The 22,712-nt window shown below is 40.8% G+C and overlaps 1 protein-coding gene across 2 annotated transcripts in view; it reads left to right on the top strand.

Annotated features, from left to right (window-relative positions):
• Window positions 1-10,652: 10,652 nt before the first annotated feature.
• The window catches only part of LOC134066301 (coagulation factor XIII A chain-like), a 59,794-nt gene continuing 47,734 nt past the window's right edge, over window positions 10,653-22,712 (top strand). For both annotated transcript variants that reach the window (XM_062521591.1, XM_062521590.1), the window contains exons 1-3: window positions 10,653-10,679; window positions 13,368-13,549; window positions 13,932-14,108. In XM_062521591.1, coding sequence (XP_062377575.1) covers window positions 13,396-13,549; window positions 13,932-14,108 — 331 coding nt within the window. In that variant the 5' untranslated portion in view covers window positions 10,653-10,679; window positions 13,368-13,395. The remainder of the gene's footprint in view (window positions 10,680-13,367; window positions 13,550-13,931; window positions 14,109-22,712) is intronic.

Genomic DNA, 22,712 nt, shown 5'->3' with positions numbered 1-22,712 from the left:
ATGGGATGTCCTATTATGACGTATTGATGAGCATCTGGGATACGGCTGCTAAACGCTGTTTGAACATCTTAGCAGTAGCCTATCTTAGGCTTAGTTCACACTGGCAGTCAAAATCCGATTTTTTGCTTATCTGGATTGTATCTAGCTTGAATTTTGGGTAGTCTGAACGGCACAAAACCGCATGAAATGCGATTTTTCCAATGCTGATTCGCACCACATACGGAGGTGGTTTCAATATCACTTACTATCGGATATGACTCAATCTGAACAGTCAAACCACTTGAATAGGATTTCACCGTGCCCTTTTCGTCATTTGCACTGCGACAAACAATTGCAATGTAATTCTGAGTGACGGAAGTGATTGATTGATTGATTGATTCAGCACGTGCGCCAGGGCTACCAGCAAAACAAAAACCAACGTCAGACTCAAGTCATAATTTATGTTGAGGGTGACGAGGTATTTGCGCCGCGGCTACGCATAATAAGTTGGAAAATATAAAAAATAAATCCACTTTCATCCATGACGACTTGGTTGTGTACAACTCTACCTAATGAATCCAGGTGTGTGTAATTTATATCGGATCTGAGCATTGCACGCCAAGATCGGATGTGATCGGATGTGATCACTTGCAATATGCAATGAGAACAGTCAGTCAGAAAGATCAGGTTCTGATCGGATATGCAAGACATCCGATTTCGACTGCCAGTGTGAACTAAGCCTTAGATAAGAGGCTGTTCACACTAGTCATTAGAATGCGTCTTGGGCAAATCTGATTGCAAGTGTCTCGTTCTAAAGACTGGTGTGAACAATGACCAAAATGGTTTGGAATCAGATTGTTCTTAACCACATGTGGAGGTGGTTTAAGACGCATGTATCCACATATGTTCTGTAGTGTGAACGCTCAATCCGTCCTTATGCGTCTTCGTCCATGATGATAGACCAATAGATAAACATTCTAAATTCTAAAGTTACATTCTACAGGCAAATCCGAATGCAAGTGATCAGCTGAGACGCATATGAGAATACTGGTGTGAACGAAATGCGTCTTGGCTGATCACTTGCAATCAGATTTGCCCAAGACGCATTTAATGACTAGTGTGAACAGGCTCTTCAAGACGCCTTGCAGACGTTCTTGTGCTTACTGCAGTTCCACTAGGGGCGATCACGAGCAAGTGATCAAACAATGGGGGTCTATGGGGCTAGACGGCTGAATTGGTCTGTTTCACCTGATTGTCATTAAAAAATCGAAGATTGGATTTTAGTTTCTGCAAGCTCAATATGGGTTATAGGTCGAAAGTTGAAGGAACAATTACTCATGGCCCTTTGGTTTCTCACAGGCTTGGTCATTGTTGCCCATAACACAGGGTTCGAATTATAACTTTGACCCTGAGGGGGTCTCTATTTTTTTTTTTTTTTTTTTTTTTAAATAGGTCAAATAAATAATAGGTCAAATAATAATAGGTACTAAATAAATAATACTAAACTGTGCAAGTAGCCTAAAAAAGACATAGGCGCTCTCCTGAAGCAAGTTCAAGAGGGTGAGGCTTTTTTGCGCACGGCACAACTTCGTGCACGCACATACACAGCAGACAGAGAGAGGCTACATACACATATATATTGCTATTGAAAGTATTGTTTTCCATTTGCACTCGGTTAAAATTCTCAAAAGGGGGTCCATTCAAGTCGATGAACAAGGCAGTGAGACTCCGAGCACGCAGTCTATTTCTAGTTTTATCGTCTGTGTCATTGCAAGCGGAAAATCCCCTTTCGCACTCCGCAGACGTCGGGAGAACAGTGATGCTTAATTGCGATGATAAGTTTCTTCAAAGTTTTTCCTTGACCCCCCTTTCACATGCAATATTCCGATTTCTACACAAAAAAATTATATCCAGAGAAAAGTGGATTTTAGGAGAAACTCCATTCACCTCCATTCATTCTCCACTTGCTCGCGATCGCCCTCTACTTGCAGTACCATGCGGAAGTATTCAGCGAGTGGTCGTTCTCCCCTTATTAGACAAGAATGTCTTATAAGGGGAGAACTGCCACTGTCATTATACTTCCGGTTTTGAAATGGTTGCAGTTCCACGCTGGTTCCATTAGAGGCGCTCACATTTGGAGTGCAGAATGCATGGAGGTCTATGGAGCAATACCTCTCAAAATCCACTTTTCTCAAAATATATTTTTTTTGTCAATTAATTTGAATGTTGTTTTTGAAAGGGGATGCAAAGAAATTACGTATTGGGTGGTGTTTGATTTTTTAGAGTCACTTATTTGCTATAAAACGTCTTTTAAAATGTAAATGACGTCATACACTCAAGCTTCATTAGCAGAATGCTAGCGTGGTATGGGCAACAACAACTCAACCTGTAAGAAATCGGAAGGACATAAGTACTCGTTCATTCAACTTTTGACCTATAACCCATGTTGAACTTGCAAAAACTATAATCAAATCTGAGATCTCTCAACGACAATTGGGTGAAAGAGCCAAATTTAGCCGACTAGCTCCATAGACTCTCATTCATTCTGCACTCAGGCGACCGCCCCAGTGGAATTCGGGTGGAACTGCAACCAAAAGTCGTTACAATGGGACTTAAAGCAATAGTTCGGAATTTTGGACATAGGACCTCATTTCCAACTCAGTCTGGGTGATATAGGTCGGTGAAGACCATTTTCAGTGAATTTCTGCCCTTCCTATGAGTTGCAGCGTTCATCTCGTGCTAATCTGGTGCCAAGATAACGCAAGTCAACGGTAACATCCAGCCTGCCACTGAAAACACTCCACAGAACACCCGAAACAAATACATTTTAACGTCAGACTATCGATGCACATGCCTAGTGTTGATAGAACCATGTTAGAAATAAAACGAACCTTGCATCGCATTGCAATAGCCTACTTTGTTCCCTGTATGGCAGTGGCGGATTGATATTGAGAAACTAGTCCCTCAAAATGTAATAAATCGTTGAGTTGCAAGGTTAGTTTTATTTCTAAAATTATTCTATCAACACGGACATGTATATCGATAGTCCGACGATTTAATTGACTTGTCTCGGGTGTGCGGTGGAGTGAGTAAGACTGTTGTTGATGTCAGACTGATGTTACCGTAGAAATGTGTTAGCTCAAAACCAGCATTAGCAAAGGGGGACGCTGCAACTGAAGGAAGGGGCTAAACGCGATAAAAAACGGTCTCCACCGACCTATATCACCTCGGTAAAGTTGGAAATGAGGTCCTATGTCCAAAATTCCGAACTATTCCTTTAAAGGAGTCCTAGAATTCAAAACCACATTCACCTTGTTCCTGTTGAATTTAGGTTGCGAGCAGTGTCCAAAGGACAACACCAAAGACTTTACCGCGTCCCCCGCCTGCTTTCGTATGCAAATTGGGAAATAGAAACAGCCGTGTTGAAATGCTCCAATCTGAACAGAGCTCAGATAACACGTAATAGGCGCCCATCCCCCTTTAGATACACCCCCTCTCATTTGCATACCTTCGATTAATAATTCTTGTTAAACTGCTCTTACGATGCTAGTATCTAGATATGTGGTCTATGGCAGAGACGTTGTAATGCTAGCGTTATTACAGCTAACTTTGGAGAGTTACTATACTAAGAAATGTACTGATAAAACTTACCAATCTAACACATTCATTCTGTTGGGGAATCTGCTGCACTTCATCTTCGTCAGAACCTTCTTCTGACTCGGTAAATACATGTACGGCTGTATTCCTTATTTAAATCCATTGTTGATAGCTTTATCAAAGACTTTGGCTTTATTTACCAGCAGTAAACGTAGTAGTTTCACTTTGCTCTAGCTTCAGACCGGTGGATTGAGCCAATCAACTTTCAGGACATATCGGCCAATAGACCAATCAGCGCGCATCTCATTTGAATATTCATGAACTTGCTGAGTGGGCGGGAAAAACAAACTGTTTCATTGCAAGGCTTATTTATGACCTTGTATTAGGCGATCTAGCAGTGCTCCTGGGGCGTTTTCAGCCCCACAAATTTACATATGACATTATTTAGGCTCAAAGATCAATTTGTAATGGTCAAAAAATGCGTTCTATGACTCCTTTAATAGCGAGTGGCAAGGCTCTCCGTAGACGGCATAGACCTAAAAGAAATGGACAAACGGACTCCGTTGTTCTCAATGGAAGGGGGCTGAAACAAAATTCCGTTTACTTTCCGTCGTTCTGTGAAGACTCGTACTCAGTTCGTGACGTTAGCCTGCTGTAACTCGTCTGATAGATCGAAAACCTCTGAAATTGTTAACGTTCGTTTTTAATATTATTATTATGTGTACTTGCCTCTAGGTAATGCTTTACCATATCAAACAGTAGGCTACCATAGGCTACACGCATTTTCACTGATCTTGCGAATGACTCTCCGTCATGGTTTTCGTGCAGGCTCACTCAGCTTCTTATCCAAACATTACGGGAATCTCCCCTTGAACGTTAGCTTCCCTACAACCGACATGCTAAAATACTTCTTTACGGGAAACCAACGTAATATACGGGGAAGAAGTGAATTAATTTTGCCTTCGATACCCTATATAGAATACACAGAAGCTATAAGGGAGACAAAGGGCACATGTTACATGAAGTTATGGGATCGCAAAAAAATCTGAAATCTATGGCCGTCCAAGGGAGTTAGCAGAGCGTTGATCACCAGCTCATTTCGTGTTTCTACTTCCGGGAATATGCCTGCCCCCTTGGTAGACGGGCTCTGGACATTCTGGCTATGTCCAGAAGTCAAGCATGCACGCTGGGCAGTGTGCATTTTCCGGAAATTACGTCAGAATAGACTGTCCGAAAGTCAAGCGCTCTCACTAGTTGGGTACTTCGTTTGGTGTGATTTCCAAGCGTGCATCGATGCATCTTTTTTGCCCACATGTATCCCATAATCCATTGCGCAGCGCAGGTCAAGCTCCACACGTCATGCAAATCGTCAACACACCCCCCTCCCCGAGTCAGGTGACGCCAACTAGTTAGTGCTGTCCAAATGTAGGTAGGGACGCATACTGAGGAGCAAGCTAACTACGACGCTACTGCGAAGAGGGTACTATCCAGCGTGCACGCTTGACTTCTGGACATAACCTCTCTGTTCTCTCCCAATATCTTCTTCCTGCTTCCTCTTGACCTCTCACCCCGACTCCTGATTGGACTTCTCTTCCAGGTAAGTGAATTTTAACTAACTTATTATTTTACACATGTAAATATTACAGTTTTTCTCAAATGCTAAAACACATTTCACAAACGTTTCCTCCATGTTCCCCAATGTCTAAACACAATATCCTTTTCTAAAGCCACATAAGCACAACTACACCTTCTCACTTCAAAACTCAAACTTTCACACCAAAAGAGCAGCTCGAAGCTTTCAAAAATGTAAACACTATACACTTCATTACACACTACAGCAAAACAATTGAAAACACAATGCTCAATTTGTGAGTGCATATTTTTTTTTTTAAAAAAAACTTAAGAGTAACGGATCTTCTTAGATCTCTGCAGAGGATAGGCATTTGAAGAGTTATTTTCCAAAACGCTATATATTTACTAATGAATTTTCATAAACATATTTTTTACATTTTGTTTTTCCAGTAATCTCAGTGAAACTGTATTGGGTTATGTTTACAGTAGTTACAGTAATTTATCTTTACTCAATAAAAACAAAACAACTGCATTTTAATTGATATTACCTGAAACACACAATTACTGTAAATACAACTTGATTTGTTACAGTACAGTAATGTTTTTTTTAAAAAAAATGGATTTATAGCGTTTTGGAAAAGAGCTCTTCATTTAGAGTTGTGAGTTTCATATGAAGAGTACAGAAAATTCTGCAAGTACACTACTGTAACGCAACTAAATGCAAAAAACAGAATCTATTGCACACAACAGTACTCTTGAAAACATGATCAGGGTGTGAAGTTCTTGTATTTTCTTCATTCACACCACACACACCCACACCACAGTCACTGTGCGCATTAGCAACAAGTGTCTTCAAATTTGAGTCGTTGTGAGTAATAAATGACGCCACGTGTGTTCATTGTGTTCAGTTATTGCTGACTGTGGCAAGCATTTTGCATCACATGAGCTTTCATTTGAGAATATGTTTTGCAACATGTATTTTAGCAAGGAAAAATGTGCTTAGATTTATGAGAACGGAGGATTGTGTTTTGTGAATTGTGTCTTCATGTGAAATGTGTTCATGGTATTGAAGAATTGAGGCTAGATTTAGTAAATGTGTTTAGACAACTGGCCATTTTAGAGTATTGGCTTTTGTGTTTTAGCATTTGAGAAAAACTGTATTTAAACATTCTTAACATTATGAAATGTACATTTTAATGAAAAATAACGAAATAAAAATACAATGGAATTTCCATAAATTCCCATAGGGCTACACTTGCCTCCTGGTTCTTGTGAAAGACAAGTTCTGTAGAGGAGAGGGGAGCCCCCATAATCTTGTTCGCCCTCCTCCCTCTTCATTGCAGTCTGTTTCTTTCAAGTGTTGTGGCTGCACTGTACAGTACCTCCATGAACCAGTCACGCCACTATACACAGTGGTTGAGCTGAGAGACTGTGCTGTTTGCATGGAATGTACCTTTTACCTTTGTGACAAAGCCTGGTTAAAACTAATTGTTGAAATAAATAGTTTTGTGTATCTTTTTACATAACATTGGGCATTGCTAATGACGCAGTAATTAATCTAGCATACTTTCAGTAAATAAATCAATTCAAACTAAAATTGTAGTCTATTAGGCTCTATTTAATACCTTTTAGAAAAATGTCACCTGGGGTAAAACTTCCCCTGCAACCCTGATTTGCATTTGTATAGCCTCCCCTAGAATTAGGAGGAGGGGGGTCATAGGGGGACGACTGCCAAGCAAGGCCTGTGTCAATATCTGGCAATTCACGGCAGTTTTTGGTGTTGCCAAATTGCCGTGAACTGCCATAAACCTGCACTTCCACAACAATCTACAGTGCGGCATATGACAAAAATCCCACTTTTTCATGCAGAGAGACTGTGATCGATTAGCATGGTACAGATGATGACAGCAGTAGGTCAGTTGCCACAGAAAGTACCTCTGCTGGGCCTTTTTGAGAGCTCCCTGGAAAGTCTCCACAGATTGCATAGATCTGTTGGGTATTGTGAGAGTGACAAGAGCTGAAGGGTGCCTCCTAAAACCTTCAATCATCCACACCGTTTGTTCGGTTCTTCTTACTGCGCCACAGCATCAGCTGATCATCTTCCCTATTTTATTCACTATGTGACATTTAGAATGAATGATAATTTCAAAATGCAGCATTGACTTTCTCTGGCACTGCATGGCATTTAGCTGTTTTGAACATTGTTCCCAATGGAAAAACATAAAAAGTTTGACATACTGTACATAGGCTCACTAAGAGGGATGAACATGTGAAAGGTGAATAATAACTGTGGGTTAATGAAAGACAACATTAAACTATTAGAACTTTCACAAATAACAATGCAGATTGGGTGAATGAAAGATGAAAGTTAGCTGATAGTAAAATGATAATGAAAACAATATTTTAAGTGTTTATAAGATGCCAAATACTGTCTATTATTTGACATATTACTATGGGATCTTGAAATGTTTTTTGTCTAATGTCATCCTCGTCTTTTAGGAAAATCAAAGAAATAAATCGATGAGCAAGGTCAATCTTTATTTACATCTGTAGTAAATGCCGTATCATAGGTCAGCACTCAGCATATATTTGCATGTCATGATGACCCTGGAATTTACCAAAAATAATGTCATAAACAAAGAACCACCCTTTGGTCTTAGAATGCATTATTTTAGAACTTCCCTGTTTAACTTGTTATTGATTATAGTGACTCAATTATGATTTTACAACAAATTCACACAAATACTCAAGACATATTAGCAGTCTGTGTGACTCAAATGACTCCAGTATGCATTAATACATACCTATTTATAAAACACAGGAAATACGTACTGTACATAGAGGACACAAGATTGAGTGTGAGTTACACAAATGTCAGGTTAATTGATTAAAGTTGATGTGCATGTTTCAAGTGAATTGAATTATTGTCATGTGGTCCAGGTACAGTCGTTCAAGATGCGGATAGACTGCAGATTTTAGTTTAGTTTTTCTTCGTTCTCTCAGTACTGGCTTTCGGGCAGCAGTAAAGTTTCATGACCGTAGCACAGAAGAGACCATTGTTGGGATGACCGGGGTCTCTGATTACTAGTTTGCTCTGGACTGACGTTCCCTGGTGTAAATGTGCAGAAGGCTGAGAAATGTACTCCTGGTGGTATGTTCTGTTGACCTCAACAACCTCTACAGGGTTTTACAGTCTTGATCTGTGCTGCTTCCATACCAGGTTATTATACTCCTTGTGAAAATGTTCAATGGTGGATCCGTAGAATGTGTGAAAAATAACATGCTGACTGTACTCTAAAGTAAGTACATAGATAATTTACAAATAACATAAACACAACAACAGAATAAACATAGCTCAACACAGAAAGCTAAAGGATTTAAAGCATCCAATGGTGAGGCCTGATTAAACTATTCCACATCTTGGGCCTGGTAAGGTGACCTTTATGTTTCAAACTGTTTGAGATGAAAAGCTGCAGTTTATCAAATTAACTTTCTGGCTGAAGCTTTATATGTCTTATACATTTGTGTGAATTTGGTCATTCACAAACATTTAATACAAGAAAATGTGGTATGTTAAATGTTTTTTTAAAAAAAGGTTAGCTCACAGTGTCTACATTATTGAGTGCTCAAGGACCACATGCAATGGTTTCATGGACCACCAAGGGAGCCATTGGACAGGGGCTGAAAACCCTTGACGGCAAAACTGATTATGGACATGGATAAAGGGGAAATAGTTAATGTAACTGAATTGCAAATGTCATGTCATCTCACTAGTAAGGAGGTACCACAGTGATTTGTCTGTAAATAGATATTCTGATCCAGAGGACAGAAATGTGGAAATAGCTATAGCGCCTACCACTTCTCAAATGAGATGTGGTCTGGCAACCAGACGATCATTTTCTCGTAGCCCATTTGAAAAAATGCCCAGGGGCTGGTTTCCCGAAGCCTTCTACGCTACGTAGTTCGTAACCTCTATCTTAAGCTCTAACTTAACATGTTCACGCATTTCCCGAAAGCTTCTTTGTTACGAATGTCTTTTGCACGTAGTTCGTTTGTAAGAGTGGTCTGGAGCTCTCTTAGTACCTTCTTAGCTGCATTTTAGCAATGTTTCGGCTGGCGACGCTAGTCGCCGCCACTGTACCCTACACAGCAATCTTTAGGCATCTGTTACGCATGCAACTCTCATAAAAAAAAATCACTGTTTTGGTTCGCCAATGATTTCATGTAAGTACGCTCATTAAGTAAATAGTTTCTGGAAATGTTTTCACACAAATAATGAAACGTGCATGCATTTGAAAATAATTAAAAGCGTTATCCTCTTCTTGCTTCCCCCCACCGTTCTACAGTGTTTAATGTGGGGGCTTGCTTTCATGTTAAATGTTAACCAAAGGCACACAATACTGAATTAAATGAGGATGTTGGTCAACCAGCTGTGATTTAAAAAAAAAAAAAAAAAAAAAAAATGAGGCCTTATGCTCCTCCAAGCAAACACATAGCCTACATGTTACCGCCTCCTGCATCAAGACGGTGATACGAATCACTCCCAAAATTAAATAGTCTCTCCCTTGGGTCATTTCAGACCTTCCCTGGAAATGTAATCAAAATCCTCCTTGGCGGACGTAATAAAGGGTAGCCTAGATAATTTCATTTCTTTTTATGTATGCTAATAAGTTCATCCACGTTGAAGTTGCGTGAATGTTATGAGGGCGATAGGCTATATGAGCAATGTTTTTTTTGTGCAAAGAACGCTTTCATAATACTGTCCTGCCTCCCCGTAAAATAAAAAATAGATTTTAAGCAATCGATGTCACCTAATTCAGCACCTTCTTGGTGGACAGTGCCTTGTACGTTGCACGTAAGTAGCTTTTCGTAAGAAGACTCCTAAGAAACAGTTCGGGAACCACGACTATAAAGGTAAACAACTTTGGTAAGATATTACTTTGGAGTCTTCGTAGCTCGCTAAGAGTGAACGTTATCGGGAAACCGGCCCCAGATCCGTTCATTGGGCGCCACGGATGTCTATCAAATGCGCCTGTGCATAGCTCATCATGGTCTTGCTTTCTCCCCTGTTCTGTGATTGGTCGCCAACATCAGGTGAAAATGTGGGTGTTAGTTTCCAGACTGCCTTAGCTGCGTGATTGAAATCACCGCGCAAGGCAGGATGGGAACACCCAGGCTAGAAATAGTAGGCTATGTCACTCAAAAGTATTATGCTAACATGTTAATGTACAGTATGTCATCCATTCTAATAATTTTATTTAGATCCATTGAACTAACTAACTACATGTAATTTGAAATACATTCATCTTTGAATATTTTTCTATCTCATGTACTTGCCCACTTGTGCAATGCTTGATCAGCAGTTTCCTTAATTCCCTTGAAAGTCAAATCATAGTGACCCTCCAGTTGGGTCAGGTCACTCTGAGTGATGTGGGTGGGGATAGGAGATTTATAGGCTTTATAAAAGCATATTGTTTCTGTTTGTCTTTAATCTTCCACTGGCTCAACACAGAATCTTCACAGTATTCAAGGTAAGCGATTCACACGACACAATATGTTCTTTTTTTGTCTGTATATAATCGAGTAGAAACCATGCTTGTTCTTACTTTTTTTATTGAGTGATTTTGTTATTTAAATTATACTGTACTTGCATCACAGCTCATGATAGTAGGCAGTAGTAATCAGATGTGCTTTTATTCATGTTTGCTAGATTTCCTTGTAGATTTCTATAAACCTGTATCATCTATACTAGAGCTTTCAGCATTAATCATAACTTGGTAGAGCCTATAGGTAAACTCACTGACTGATGGCCATCTTCCAAAATGAAAATCTTAACATTAACCCACACAAAATAAAGTGTTGTCCAGATTCCACTGTTTGTGTGGATTTAAATATGTTGTGACCAAAGAGTGAAAGGGCTCATAGCAAGTGCCTTCAAACTAATTCCAATATTAATGCAAGTGTTGCATAGAACCTGTTAAGGGTGACCTAACCTATCCTAACAGCCATACACATTGAACAGGCAAAAGATCTACGTACTGTAGGCTATGCTATTATACTTGATGTAGGCCTACATGCATATATGGAAGAAATGTGTGTTCATTGTGTTAAAATGTGTTTAAAGACTAAAGACTAAAACCTTCCTGTAAATGAAGGCTAAATATTATAAGGTATCATACAGAGATGGTCTTAATGAAAAAAGTTAATGGCCAAGTTGTTTGCTTAAGACAGGCCCCACCATTATACAAGAATTTGTGTTGTATCATGACTGTTATATACTGCACTATACGTAAGGGATAACGGCCGACGAGGTGACCGGTTCGATGGAAATAATGGCTAGGTGGAGGTCTAGAACTCCGGCGACGTGCGAAGCACGGAGACGGAGTTACCTCCGCCGTGCCATTATTTCCATCGAACCGGTCGACCTCGAAGGCCGTTATCCCGCTTATCTCCCGTTTGTATTCATAACCTGTATATTTAGAACATAGTTTTATTCCACCGTTGCGTCCGTAAACATCGCTAAAACTGTCTTGACTGTGGGACTACTTTCCGCCACATATCAACTTTCTACTTGCAGGACAAAACTGCCGTTACTAGTTCTAAATGGATGGTTGCTATGGCCAAAAGCCAGTCGTTAGTTCTAAATGGCTGGTTGCTACGGCCAAAAGCCAGTCGTTAGTTCTATCTCTCCCGTTGTCAAGCGGGCATATCCCAGGATTCTGATTAACTTTAACTTTGAAAGATCACTACTTTTATAGCCTACATGGCATCCAACTAGCTACAATCCACCTCCGTCATATGCTACAATGTTACTATGGTTCTGCACGTCTGTATTTCAGCTTGGTGCAACGTGACAGTTCATTTAAACTTCGCAACGAGTTTGGCGAATTAATATTCAAGTGTGATACGGGAACTACTTCAAAGGTAGCAGGTTATACGAAGTTAATGGCCACCCCATCAGCCAATCAGAGAAGAGAATTCCATTGTTGAGGGAGATAATACAATTTACTGTATCACTACTTCAATGTACCCTATATAATTGTACTGTATTTAGATGTTAATGCTGGCTGTGTTTCCACATTCATTTTAATTCAGAATGGCTCCTTAGTCTAAACCTAAAAATTGAACCGATTTATCAAGTAAGGAAATGTGTGTTAGGTAGATTATTTCTCTGTGGTAACAATGCTTTTAGCAATACATGTTGAACCGTTGGAAAGCCTGTTTAGTTCCTTTTCAAAATGGTGCCCCATTTGTAAGGAACATGCATTTGTGGGAGGAGCAGCAGCGCTGAGTATGTGGGTTTAAAAATCTGCCAAATCCTCTCTGCCAATGCCAGGTTATTCTACTATTGCGATTGACACTTCTTTTGAGCTTCTGATTGGCATCTAATTGGCAGTACCTACCTGTGAGCATGGGCCCTATTATTACCTCCACCAAGGAGTTATGTTTTCATCGGGGTTTGTTTGTATGTTTGTCTGTTCGTCTGTTTGTTAATAAGATAACTCAAAAAGTGGATGGATTTCAATTAAATTTTCAGGGAAGGTCTGAAATGACCTATATGATTACATTTTGGGAGTGATCCGTATCACTGTCTGGATTCAGGAGGTGATTATGTTTTTCGCTTGGTGGGGTGATGGCATGGTACAGAATGGCCACGTGGTGGCGATCTGAATAGTTTAGGTTCAAATGTATGACCAAAGAACAATACAGGCGGAGGTCTGTGCTCTCTGAGTGCTTTTCTACTTTGGAGTGAGCCTTTGAACCATCTTCCAACTGAAGGCCAAGTTCCATATAACGGGGAAGTCAGGCCGCAAAGTGGGATGCCATCACACAGCAGTGATTGGCCAGGCTGGTGACCAGCATGATATGAGGAGGAGGTGCTGTTGCTGCTGCTTGGCAGTTTTTGTGTCAAGAAATGGCCTTACTTGTTTAAAATTCTGTAAATTAAATGTAACTTTATGTGTTATGCTTTTTATGTGACTTTTAACTTAAAACACTCTCCTGCAGCTCATACACAATGTGGCTTATACACAGGAAATGACTGTAGATTAGATGAAGATAGGAACAAAACTTGCGTCAAGCTTTTCACCACGATGCACTAGTTGTAAAATAGGGTCATGAATCTGTACATTAATTTGCTCACTGCTAGCATTGTGTCTTATAATCTCCCAGTTGTCATGGTGAATAGTATGTGTCTCAATGTTGATTCTACCCTACAGCTTATAAGAAACTGCTCCAATAAACATAATGGAACATCCAAAGCAGCTTCTTCCTGATTTCAACATGCGCTACCGTGGGAAACAAAATGCCCCAAAGGAAAGATCTGATGCTGAGAAGGATGACCTGCCTGAATTTGAACCTTTTAAAGGAGCACTACCTCGTGGATATATCACATCAGAAGGTCAGTATGGTATGCCATGCACTATAGTGTGTGTGTGTGTGTGTGTGTGTGAGAGGCAGAGAGAGAGAGAGGCAACTTGTTTGACCGAGGAACAATAGACATGCACTTCTTTATAGATCAGCATCATTGTATTGGTATCTTAAGATATATTTGTCAATGTCTAGCTGAAACTGTGCAGACAACAACATTGCATACAGTATCATGGATTGCTGTGGAAAAATATCCTGAGGTTTATACTATTATTACATTTATGTGACAAAGTGTCGCAAAGAGTGGAACCAAGATTTCAGACAAAACTGATCTAAAAATTCAACTAATTCAGTACTGTTTGAGTATCATTCATTTTTTTGTACATGCTGCTTGTTCTATTCTTCATCTCCAGGGGTCTTGGAATTGAGCCAATTTGACCTGCACAAGCATGACAATGCTGTGAAACATCGGACCAACAAATTTAAACATGCCGATCTCATCTTACGACGGGGTCAGACATTCAGGATGACCCTCTTTTTCAACCGTCCATTCAATCCCTCAGAGATTGCTTTGTTGGAGTTTGAAATGGGTAAGTTTCTTTGTTTTACAACATCCCGTGAAAAGCAGCATTAAGAAACATTTTTGACTGCATACAGTAAACAACATTTTGATGAAGTGATCTCAATATCAACACCTTTGTGATGTACAAATCATTACAATTTTGATCTTTTGATCCTGTGAGAGAAATTTGGTCTCTGCATTTATCCCAATCCATGAACACACAGTGAGATGAAGCACACACTAACCCGGAGCAGTAAGCTGCCTGCTCAACAGCGGTGCTTGGGAAGCAGTGAGGGGTTAGGTGCCTTGCTCAAGGGCACTTCAGCCGTGACATTTTGACTTTTTTTCTCAGAGATTTAGAATAAATATATTACTCTGAGGCCTTTGCTCTTCCATAAAACCAGAGTCCCCCCCCCCGTAAAAGTCTACTGGGGCTCCATGCCAACCAGGTTTCATGTGCCCTGGTGATACGGTGTCCTGGGAATCGTTGACCAAAAATTCAGGAAGTATGACAGGAGAAAAAAAAAAAAACGTTGACAATCATGATATGCGACGGTCTTAAAGGAGAATTCCTTTGTGATATTGACTTAAAGTGTGTTGAAACATGATACCGAGTGTGAGCTTTTGTCTCAGCGCTGATCTCGACCTGCCCCCTGCACTCAGAAATCTGCCGCTCGTTAGCCGATGCTAGCAACAGGTTTTCAATTAGAATGCCTCGGCATCGGTTAGCCATGCAAATAAATCACTGTTTTACACCATTTATGAGGCTCAAAGTAGGGATGTGACGCTCGAAGCTGACGTTTCGGAACAGTGTCGAGCTTCCGAAGCGCAAGTGTTTCGGACAGTGTTTCGAAACGTGGTTCAAAAACGCCCGTGTCACGTGACCACAGGCTTCGTGGTGTTTCACTCTGGTTTCTAGCGCGCGAGCTACCTGACCAGCTGGTTAAACTAAAACACAAAGCCCCAAAATGCTTAAAAGCCATTCGAACACTGAATAGAGGTATGCTTTGAAATATAAATAAAATCCCCAGGTGTTGCAATTAGCAGAGAATGCCAAAATGTGCTAAGTGAAAACATATATTACACGACTGAATTCAGTCAATAAGCTATAAAGCACACCTGACGGGGATTGAACCCGGGTCGACAGAATGACAGGCAGGAGAGTTAGCACTGCGCCACCACGTGGTTTCATGTAAGAAGGACAATATCCTATTGGTCACACATGGGATTTGTTTAATCATCGTGTTGGTGAAACGCAAAACATTCATAGCGCCACTAGATGCCGCAGTGGAAGTTAAACAAATATATGGAGAGTTGTTAATAAAATGGCATTTTCTTTCTGGCGAAATTTCAAAACAACACAATGTAAGGTAATCTATCTACGGGGAATTGAACTCCGGTCGCCAGCGTTGATGGCACGCAACTATGCCATGAGCCACATTACTAGTATCGTTACCTAAGGTAAAATGACGGCTACTTATATTCTCTGTCTGAAACAGTGGAGCTTCAGCGTCAAAATGTGATGTTAGTAAAACACTAGATGTCAGCATGGAGATGCACGTTTCAGATTGTTTCGAAACCTCGACACAATTCCGGTGCAATTGCTTCGAACGCTTCGTTGTTTCACAAAGCCTCATTCTGCCCATCCCTAGCTCAAAGTAGCTCCACACTTTATTGATAGACTTCTGGGGGCCCTGACATTGAAAACCAGACATCAAGAACTTTGAAAAAGCACTGGTGGTTTACTTACATGACTGTTTATTCAGGCAGTCACTTCCGAAAGTTTTCCGTTCGACACCATCTTGAATTTAGTGACGTGACTGATTCGTGACTATTTCACGTAACAGCTAAGGCGCGTTCAAGTTCAACTCCAAATGACCTCTTGCAGCAGCGAGAGCTGCCGGTGACAGCAGGGGAGGGGATACATACGCTGCTATGAAGTTGTACACTCTCTACTTCCCGTAGTCTAGACTTGACCATGTGACGAATCACGAGGCACGGACCCGCACGGACCCTTGTGGATATGAGGAGGCATCTAATAGTGCGTTCATGCACCTCGGACCTTCGGAAATTTCTGACCTCCGATAGCGGAAAAATGACATGAACGCTAGGTCGGGTTGGATTTTTTGCTCGGAGACTCGTGCGGAAGTTTTGTGCCCCGAGGTGTCTAGTGACTTGACGTCACTATCATATTCTCCAACCACGACGGCCTCCCTTGCAACAACACAAGAGGTGAATTTCACTGTCATTACGAATAGGCAAGGTAGTTTGTCACTAAATTAACAACACAGATAGAAACACTCGCCCAAGACATTTTCCTTCTTGCTCAACCATACTAAGCAGTTGTAATAACGTATTTATGCGTTTCCTGTATTTATTTTCCGAACTGATCTCATGAACACACTTTTTTCGGAGGTCGGGACTTTTTAAAGGCGGGTCCTCCGAGGTTCCGGGCTGCATGAACGCAGTATAAACACCTGCACATACGTCAGGGATGTAAAAGCCAATTGGGGCAAAGACCTGACGTCATGAAGGCAGGGTCTAGGCTCCGCAGCGCTCCGCAGTACCTAGAGGGCGGCTGCGCTGCTGCTGAGCAGCCGCCTGGCCACGCCTTGCTCCCGCGATAAGTTGAGGCCATGTGATACCGACTGCCGAGTCGAAAACACACCCATCTAGACCATCGTGGACAGATTTTTAACCACGTGCATCTTGTGCTGCGCAGTTTTTGTGCTGCGCAGCCATCTTGAACGCGCCTCTAGTCACGAATCAGTCACGTGACTAAATTCAAGATGGCGTTGAACGGAAAACTTTTGGAAGTGACTGCCTGAATAAACAGTCATGTAAGTAAACCACCAGTGCTTCTGAGGCTATGTACACACGTAGCCGGGTATTTTTAAAACCGAATATTTCCCCCCCTCCGTTTATAAAATAATTGTATCCACATTACCTCGTTTTGGGGAAAAGAACCTTCCACACATAACTGAACATCTGCGGTTTCAAGGCACTCAGATCCTGTTTCTGCAGTGAACACACTGTAAAAAATATCTACTTGGTTCTACTTAAAATCATAAGTTAAGCAGCTGCCTCAAAACTTCAAGTTCAAACAAAATGGATTATTATTTTACTTTAACTCATTATTGTAAGTTTTGTTAAGCTTTGAATTTTCTTCTGTAAGTCAACATGACTGTACAGTTAGTGTTGTTTCAACTTTGCTTTTTAAGTTCAAAATAAAGTGAACTCAATTATTAGCATTCTGTTCACTTATCCACATTAGTGATGTTAACTTTATAATTTGCGCTAAAAAAGTGTTTTATTCATCAATATGCATTATGTCCACTTATTCTAATAAGTGGGTTCAACGTTGTAATTTCAATTAAATAATGTCTATGAATTATCTTAACAAGTTAGGATTATGTTAAAGAATGCCTTGTTTCACAACACAAATCTAGTATTTTTTATTTATTTATTAAAATACAATACAATGTCAAGATACAATAAGCTACACATACAACACTTATGAACAGTGCAGCAGCAGTTTGTTCTTGCTTCAATATTTGTTGTGATACACAACTCTTCAATGAGGGATGAAAATACTAGCACAGCAAATTATACCCCCGGACTACACAAGATTGAAATATTAAATGTTAACATTTAAAACCTGTTAACAGCATCACACAGAACCAGAATACTTTTACAATTTGCCACCATCAAAAAGCTGTTTATATATACAGTATATATATAAAAACAAAATAAAAGTAAAAAAAAAAAACACGTTCATGATACTAATTTGGATGTGATTCACAAGCTGTGCTGAACCTGATTCAGCTCAAAAACAAACTCCAGATTTCACCTGGTTGACTTCAAATACTTGAAACTTGAATACCTGAAGCATACTTTGACCCTGTTATTTAACATGCATGAAATGTATTCAGTCCAACAAAGTCCAACAACGAATATCAGGGCTTTTCCTTTCCTTTTTGCTTAAGTGAGTTCCCCTTCAACTTGTCAAAAGAAACAAAATAAAAATGCATTCTGTCCCAATTCCGAGTGGAGCATGGTTTACAGTTCATACCTTAGGAGCTTGTTTCGGAAGCTGTGGACTCTGGCAGAGGCTTGATCTGGTTTGATCTTCATCACCACCCTTTGAAGGAACTCAAAAGAATACTTCATGGCTCGTGGATACTCAAGGTTTACGCAGTAGATGATCCCCAAAAGCATGGTGAAGCTGGATGACACATCCTCAAAGTTGTGAAGGACAACAGTCTCCTCAACCACAACTGCTACACTGAACACCTCACATGGAAAGGCGTCTTGATTGTCACCTTCATAGCCTATCAGTAGGCCAAGTTGTATACCCTTCATGGCTTCAGCTAGAGTCTCACCGTGGGCCTTGAAAAGCAAAAAGTAATTGTGTGAATGTTTAGGTCAAGACATAAATGCTCTGCAAAGTTACTGTACTTAAGTCTCAGTCATCATAAACCTTGACATGTTTTCAGATATGCATGACAAAAACATCTTACGTCACACATCCTGATGATGTCCGAGGGCTCTTCGGATAGGTAGTGTGGCAGACCCAGCAGAGCAGCAGTCCTTCTCCTTTCATTTGTATCCTACAGAAATAAGCAGTGTTGAGATTTTATTGTAAACATAAGAACTGGTGCCCAATTTCAAAATTCTCAGCTCATCCACTTACATCTTTCTTCAGACAGTCCAAAATGGCTTTCAGTGCCGGCTTCTTCCCAGACTTGGTCGCAGCTTTATACACTTCCAGCAGTCTTGGCACCAGGTCATCAAGTCCGTCGAGGAACGACTCAAGAAGGTCTATGCCTACAATTCTTTTAAACTCTGCCCGAACCTGAGGAGACAAAGAGAGACAACGTTTAAGAGCTTACAGAACAAATACTCAAAAGATATCACCATAAGCTTAGGTTGTCTGTTGTGAAAGGCTTTCATCCACTCGATTATACTAGACAATTGGCACATTCCATTCCATATGCACATTCATGCCACCGAAAAAACAGTACAGTATCAGACATGGAAATAATGCACAAAAGACTCAAATGTAACCAGCTCACACACTGATATCCATTCAAACAAAATTGGATTAAGTTATTGATCTCAGCTCAGCGTTGTCTATTGTTTTACCTGTCTCTCACAGAACATGGCAGGCCATTTTGCCATTACATCCCCGATGAGAGGTTGATCCCCTACAATCTCCTTTCTGCGCTTGGAAAACGTGGCAGACATCAACTCATCTATCTGCTTGTGATCTGGGTCTTTTTTCAGAACTTCCACCTGAAATTAGTTGCACAAGCACAAAGGACACATACTAAGACAAAATAGTAGGCTTCACAGACACAAGAGCAAAGTGTAGGTAGTCAATCTACTATAAGCAGGTATGTATGCAGCAATATTAGACAGGAATGATTTGCATGTTTGATGTGCATGTACGATGTACCTCAATCATCCTCCGCTTTTCTTCCATGTCTGCAGCACTCAGTCCTTCAGGGGGATCTGGACAGTAGTGTAGCTCGCCCTTCTTTGACTTCTTCAAATATGGTCCCTTGGCATCTTCTCCTTTTCTTTTGTTGACTCTCACCTCTGGACATCCAGCTGCACTTAACTTCTGCCGATAGTTTCCAAGCTTAAACTTCAGGCTGTGGAACCAGCCGTACCAACCCTTTCCAGATCCTGGCTCTTTGAGACTGGGATGCTTCTCCACAAGCGCTTTGGCAACATTCTCATAGTGCTGCCTCTCCGGACAGGGACTAATCTTTGACATGCTGTCAGCAAGTGTGTCCAGGATATCAGTTTTCATACCTTTAGGAACCACCATCACAGATCCATCCTTTGCATATCTTCCATTTGCTTCTTGCAGTGTGAGTTCAACATCATGGGAGAACTCTGGAATCAGGAAGGGCTCAGGCCATTGCTGTGAGTCAGATTCCCCATCACTGACAGATGGAAGGCTGGCTGTATCCAATGTGGAATCCGAAAGAACTTCATCAGTTGTGAAGAGCACTTTCAATGTTGCTCGCTCCTCAGGAAGGTCTTGGATGTCGGTCAGGTTGGTCAGCTGATCCTTGAACGCAGGGTCTTCAAATTGCAAAATAAATCCACCTCTCAGGCCAAGTTTTGTACGTAATACCTGGCATAGTTCCTCAACATTAGGGGGAGTGATTTCGATGGAAAGACGCCTGATCTCGGTCTCAGAAAGGACAACTCGCAACAGCATTGTGGAGCACTTCGGCCTGAGGAGAATTGGAGGAGAAAAAAGGTTTAATTCATTTTATACAAACACATTAGAGGGTATTTTTTTAAAGAAAGTGTAGAAAACAGCAAGGATTCTTAAGAGTCAGAGTGGCAAGTGTAAACAAAAGTCTAACAAATTGGATTTCTTAACTGTTTCAACTCATTATTTTGAGTATAAATAACCGTTGACGTGTCCTTTTTAATGCGTCTCAAAATTCAAAAATATAGCAAACTCATTAGCTACCGTGTGTTCTGTTCACCAGTCCTAGGTTATTAGTAGTTTCAGAATAGTTATTTTCAATAGGAATGTCTTAGTTTTCCTTGGTTAGACAATCTACATTAAAAGATTGCTCTGTTTCATTTCAAACTTATCACATACACAACACGGGCAGATATAGCACTAGCTAACGCAATTATTTCAGTAAACGAGCAGCTAGTTTGTGCGTACTGCCACCATGCCTGGCAGCTAACGGCTTTTAGGCACCTGCCATATGGGCACCTGCAAGTAAACCCCAGCCCGAACGACCAACGAAATGATTGGGTAGTTAACTTACTGTAGATGGACCTTGCTGCTAACTAGCTAGCAGCCACCACTGAACCAAAGACCAATTGTGCAGAATGTACGTTGTCCATAAAAGTTTATCTGTATGATTAATCATGCTCATGTATGAATAACAGCAAAACCCAGCTGCACCTACTGTTTGCAGAGCAATTTCCACCACTAATCTGCACGTATAGGCTACTAGGCTGAGAAATGCTAAGAAAAAATGCCTCGCTAAAATGAAATTACCGGACTTCACAGTGCATAACGTGAAGTCAAACAGTAACGACAGCTGACGTTAATCACATTATATTGGCTTCATCATCAACACACATTGTACTGTAGGCTTCAAAAGAAAACAGAAACACTTACCAAATTCGGCCTTCTTTAAGCCAACCCGACTCGTCTCGTCTGAATTGAAGCTTTAACTGAAATTTGAAATTTGGTTTTGGCTAGGCTGGCGCGTAAACTTCAACGACGTCCACTCGAGGCTTGCAGTTGTCTCGCGACTCGCACATGCGCAAATACCTGTCCTCCCTCAATTTGCAAAAGTTGTACCCCACTCAATTTAAAATTGCAAGTTCATTCAACCACCTGGTATTTGAGATAAATTGAAGTAACTTACGGCTGTAAATTGGAAGACTGAAAACTCAAACAATTGAGTTGAAAGTTCATAAATTACTATTTTATGTCTGAGTAAATGAAATATGCAAGTTATCATAACTTATTGGTGAGATCATTTTTTACAGTGCAGAGGTCGCACGTTTGACGTCAGAGCAGATTTGTTGTGGTTTTGGCGCATATTCTGACGTTCGAAATCGCAGATCTCCGGTTATCTCTGGCTACACGTCAATTTATAAACGGAGAATTCGCAGATCTCCACTTTGCCCGGAGTTTTTTTAAACATTCGGTTATATGCGTTGTCATGTGGATGACAGGTCCAAACGTAGACAAATACCTTCGGTTAAGCAGATACCCGGCTACGTGTGTACGGGGCCTGAGTGCAGGGGGCAGGTCGAGATCAGCTCTGAGACAAACGCTCACACTCGGTATCATGTTTCAATCAACACACTTTAAGTCAATATCACACCGGAATTCTCCTTCAATAATAATGTTCAGTGTGGTGCGTTGCCGTTGTAGTGTGTATGCAAAGACGTTACTTGTGCCTTGCTTCGTTTTTACGCAGCATCTGTCACCAACATGTTGACGTGCGCCAAATCCAAGTTGTTTCCCTCAAAGCACAAAGCATTTTTGGTGCATGAAATCTCACCGGTAGTGTACCTCTCCTGTCCAAGCAGATCCTTGCGAAAACATTCCCCACTTGTAATGGAGCTATTGGAGTCGGTTTAAAAGTTTAACCATGGTGGCATCTGTTCTCTTGCATGCTCTCGCTCGCTCTGAAATTCTGCAGCCACTGCACCTCAGCCAATTGCACGTAACGTTTTGAACGAGTTGAACATAAATTCCATCTTAGCTTAATTTCAACGTAAACTGGCACTATGTGAGTACATAAGCTACTAACATTTTAACGGGTTGCACCGTGCAAATAGTTTCAGTGTGAAACTAATAGGCTACACATCCATCGCCTTAGATGTCAAGTTCACTGTAAGTAACATTGAGTTGTGAACACGTTCATCTCATTTTTGGTGAGAACGTTAAATGTAAAATGTAAGTATTCTTATTCTTATTCTTTATTAGGATCCCCATTAGCTTCCCCACAAAGGGGTCGCTAGTCTCCCTGGGGTCCAAAGTATGTTGAGAAGAGTTACATATGCGACCGATTACGCGCATTTAATTCATTTGAACACTGTTTGAAACCTGTTTGTACCCATTGGAAAT

Source organism: Sardina pilchardus, chromosome 19, assembly GCF_963854185.1.
Source record: "Sardina pilchardus chromosome 19, fSarPil1.1, whole genome shotgun sequence".
Classification (NCBI taxonomy): domain Eukaryota; kingdom Metazoa; phylum Chordata; class Actinopteri; order Clupeiformes; family Clupeidae; genus Sardina; species Sardina pilchardus.
The sequence above is the reverse complement of the archived record's forward strand: the minus strand, read 5'-3'. Positions and strand labels throughout refer to the sequence as shown.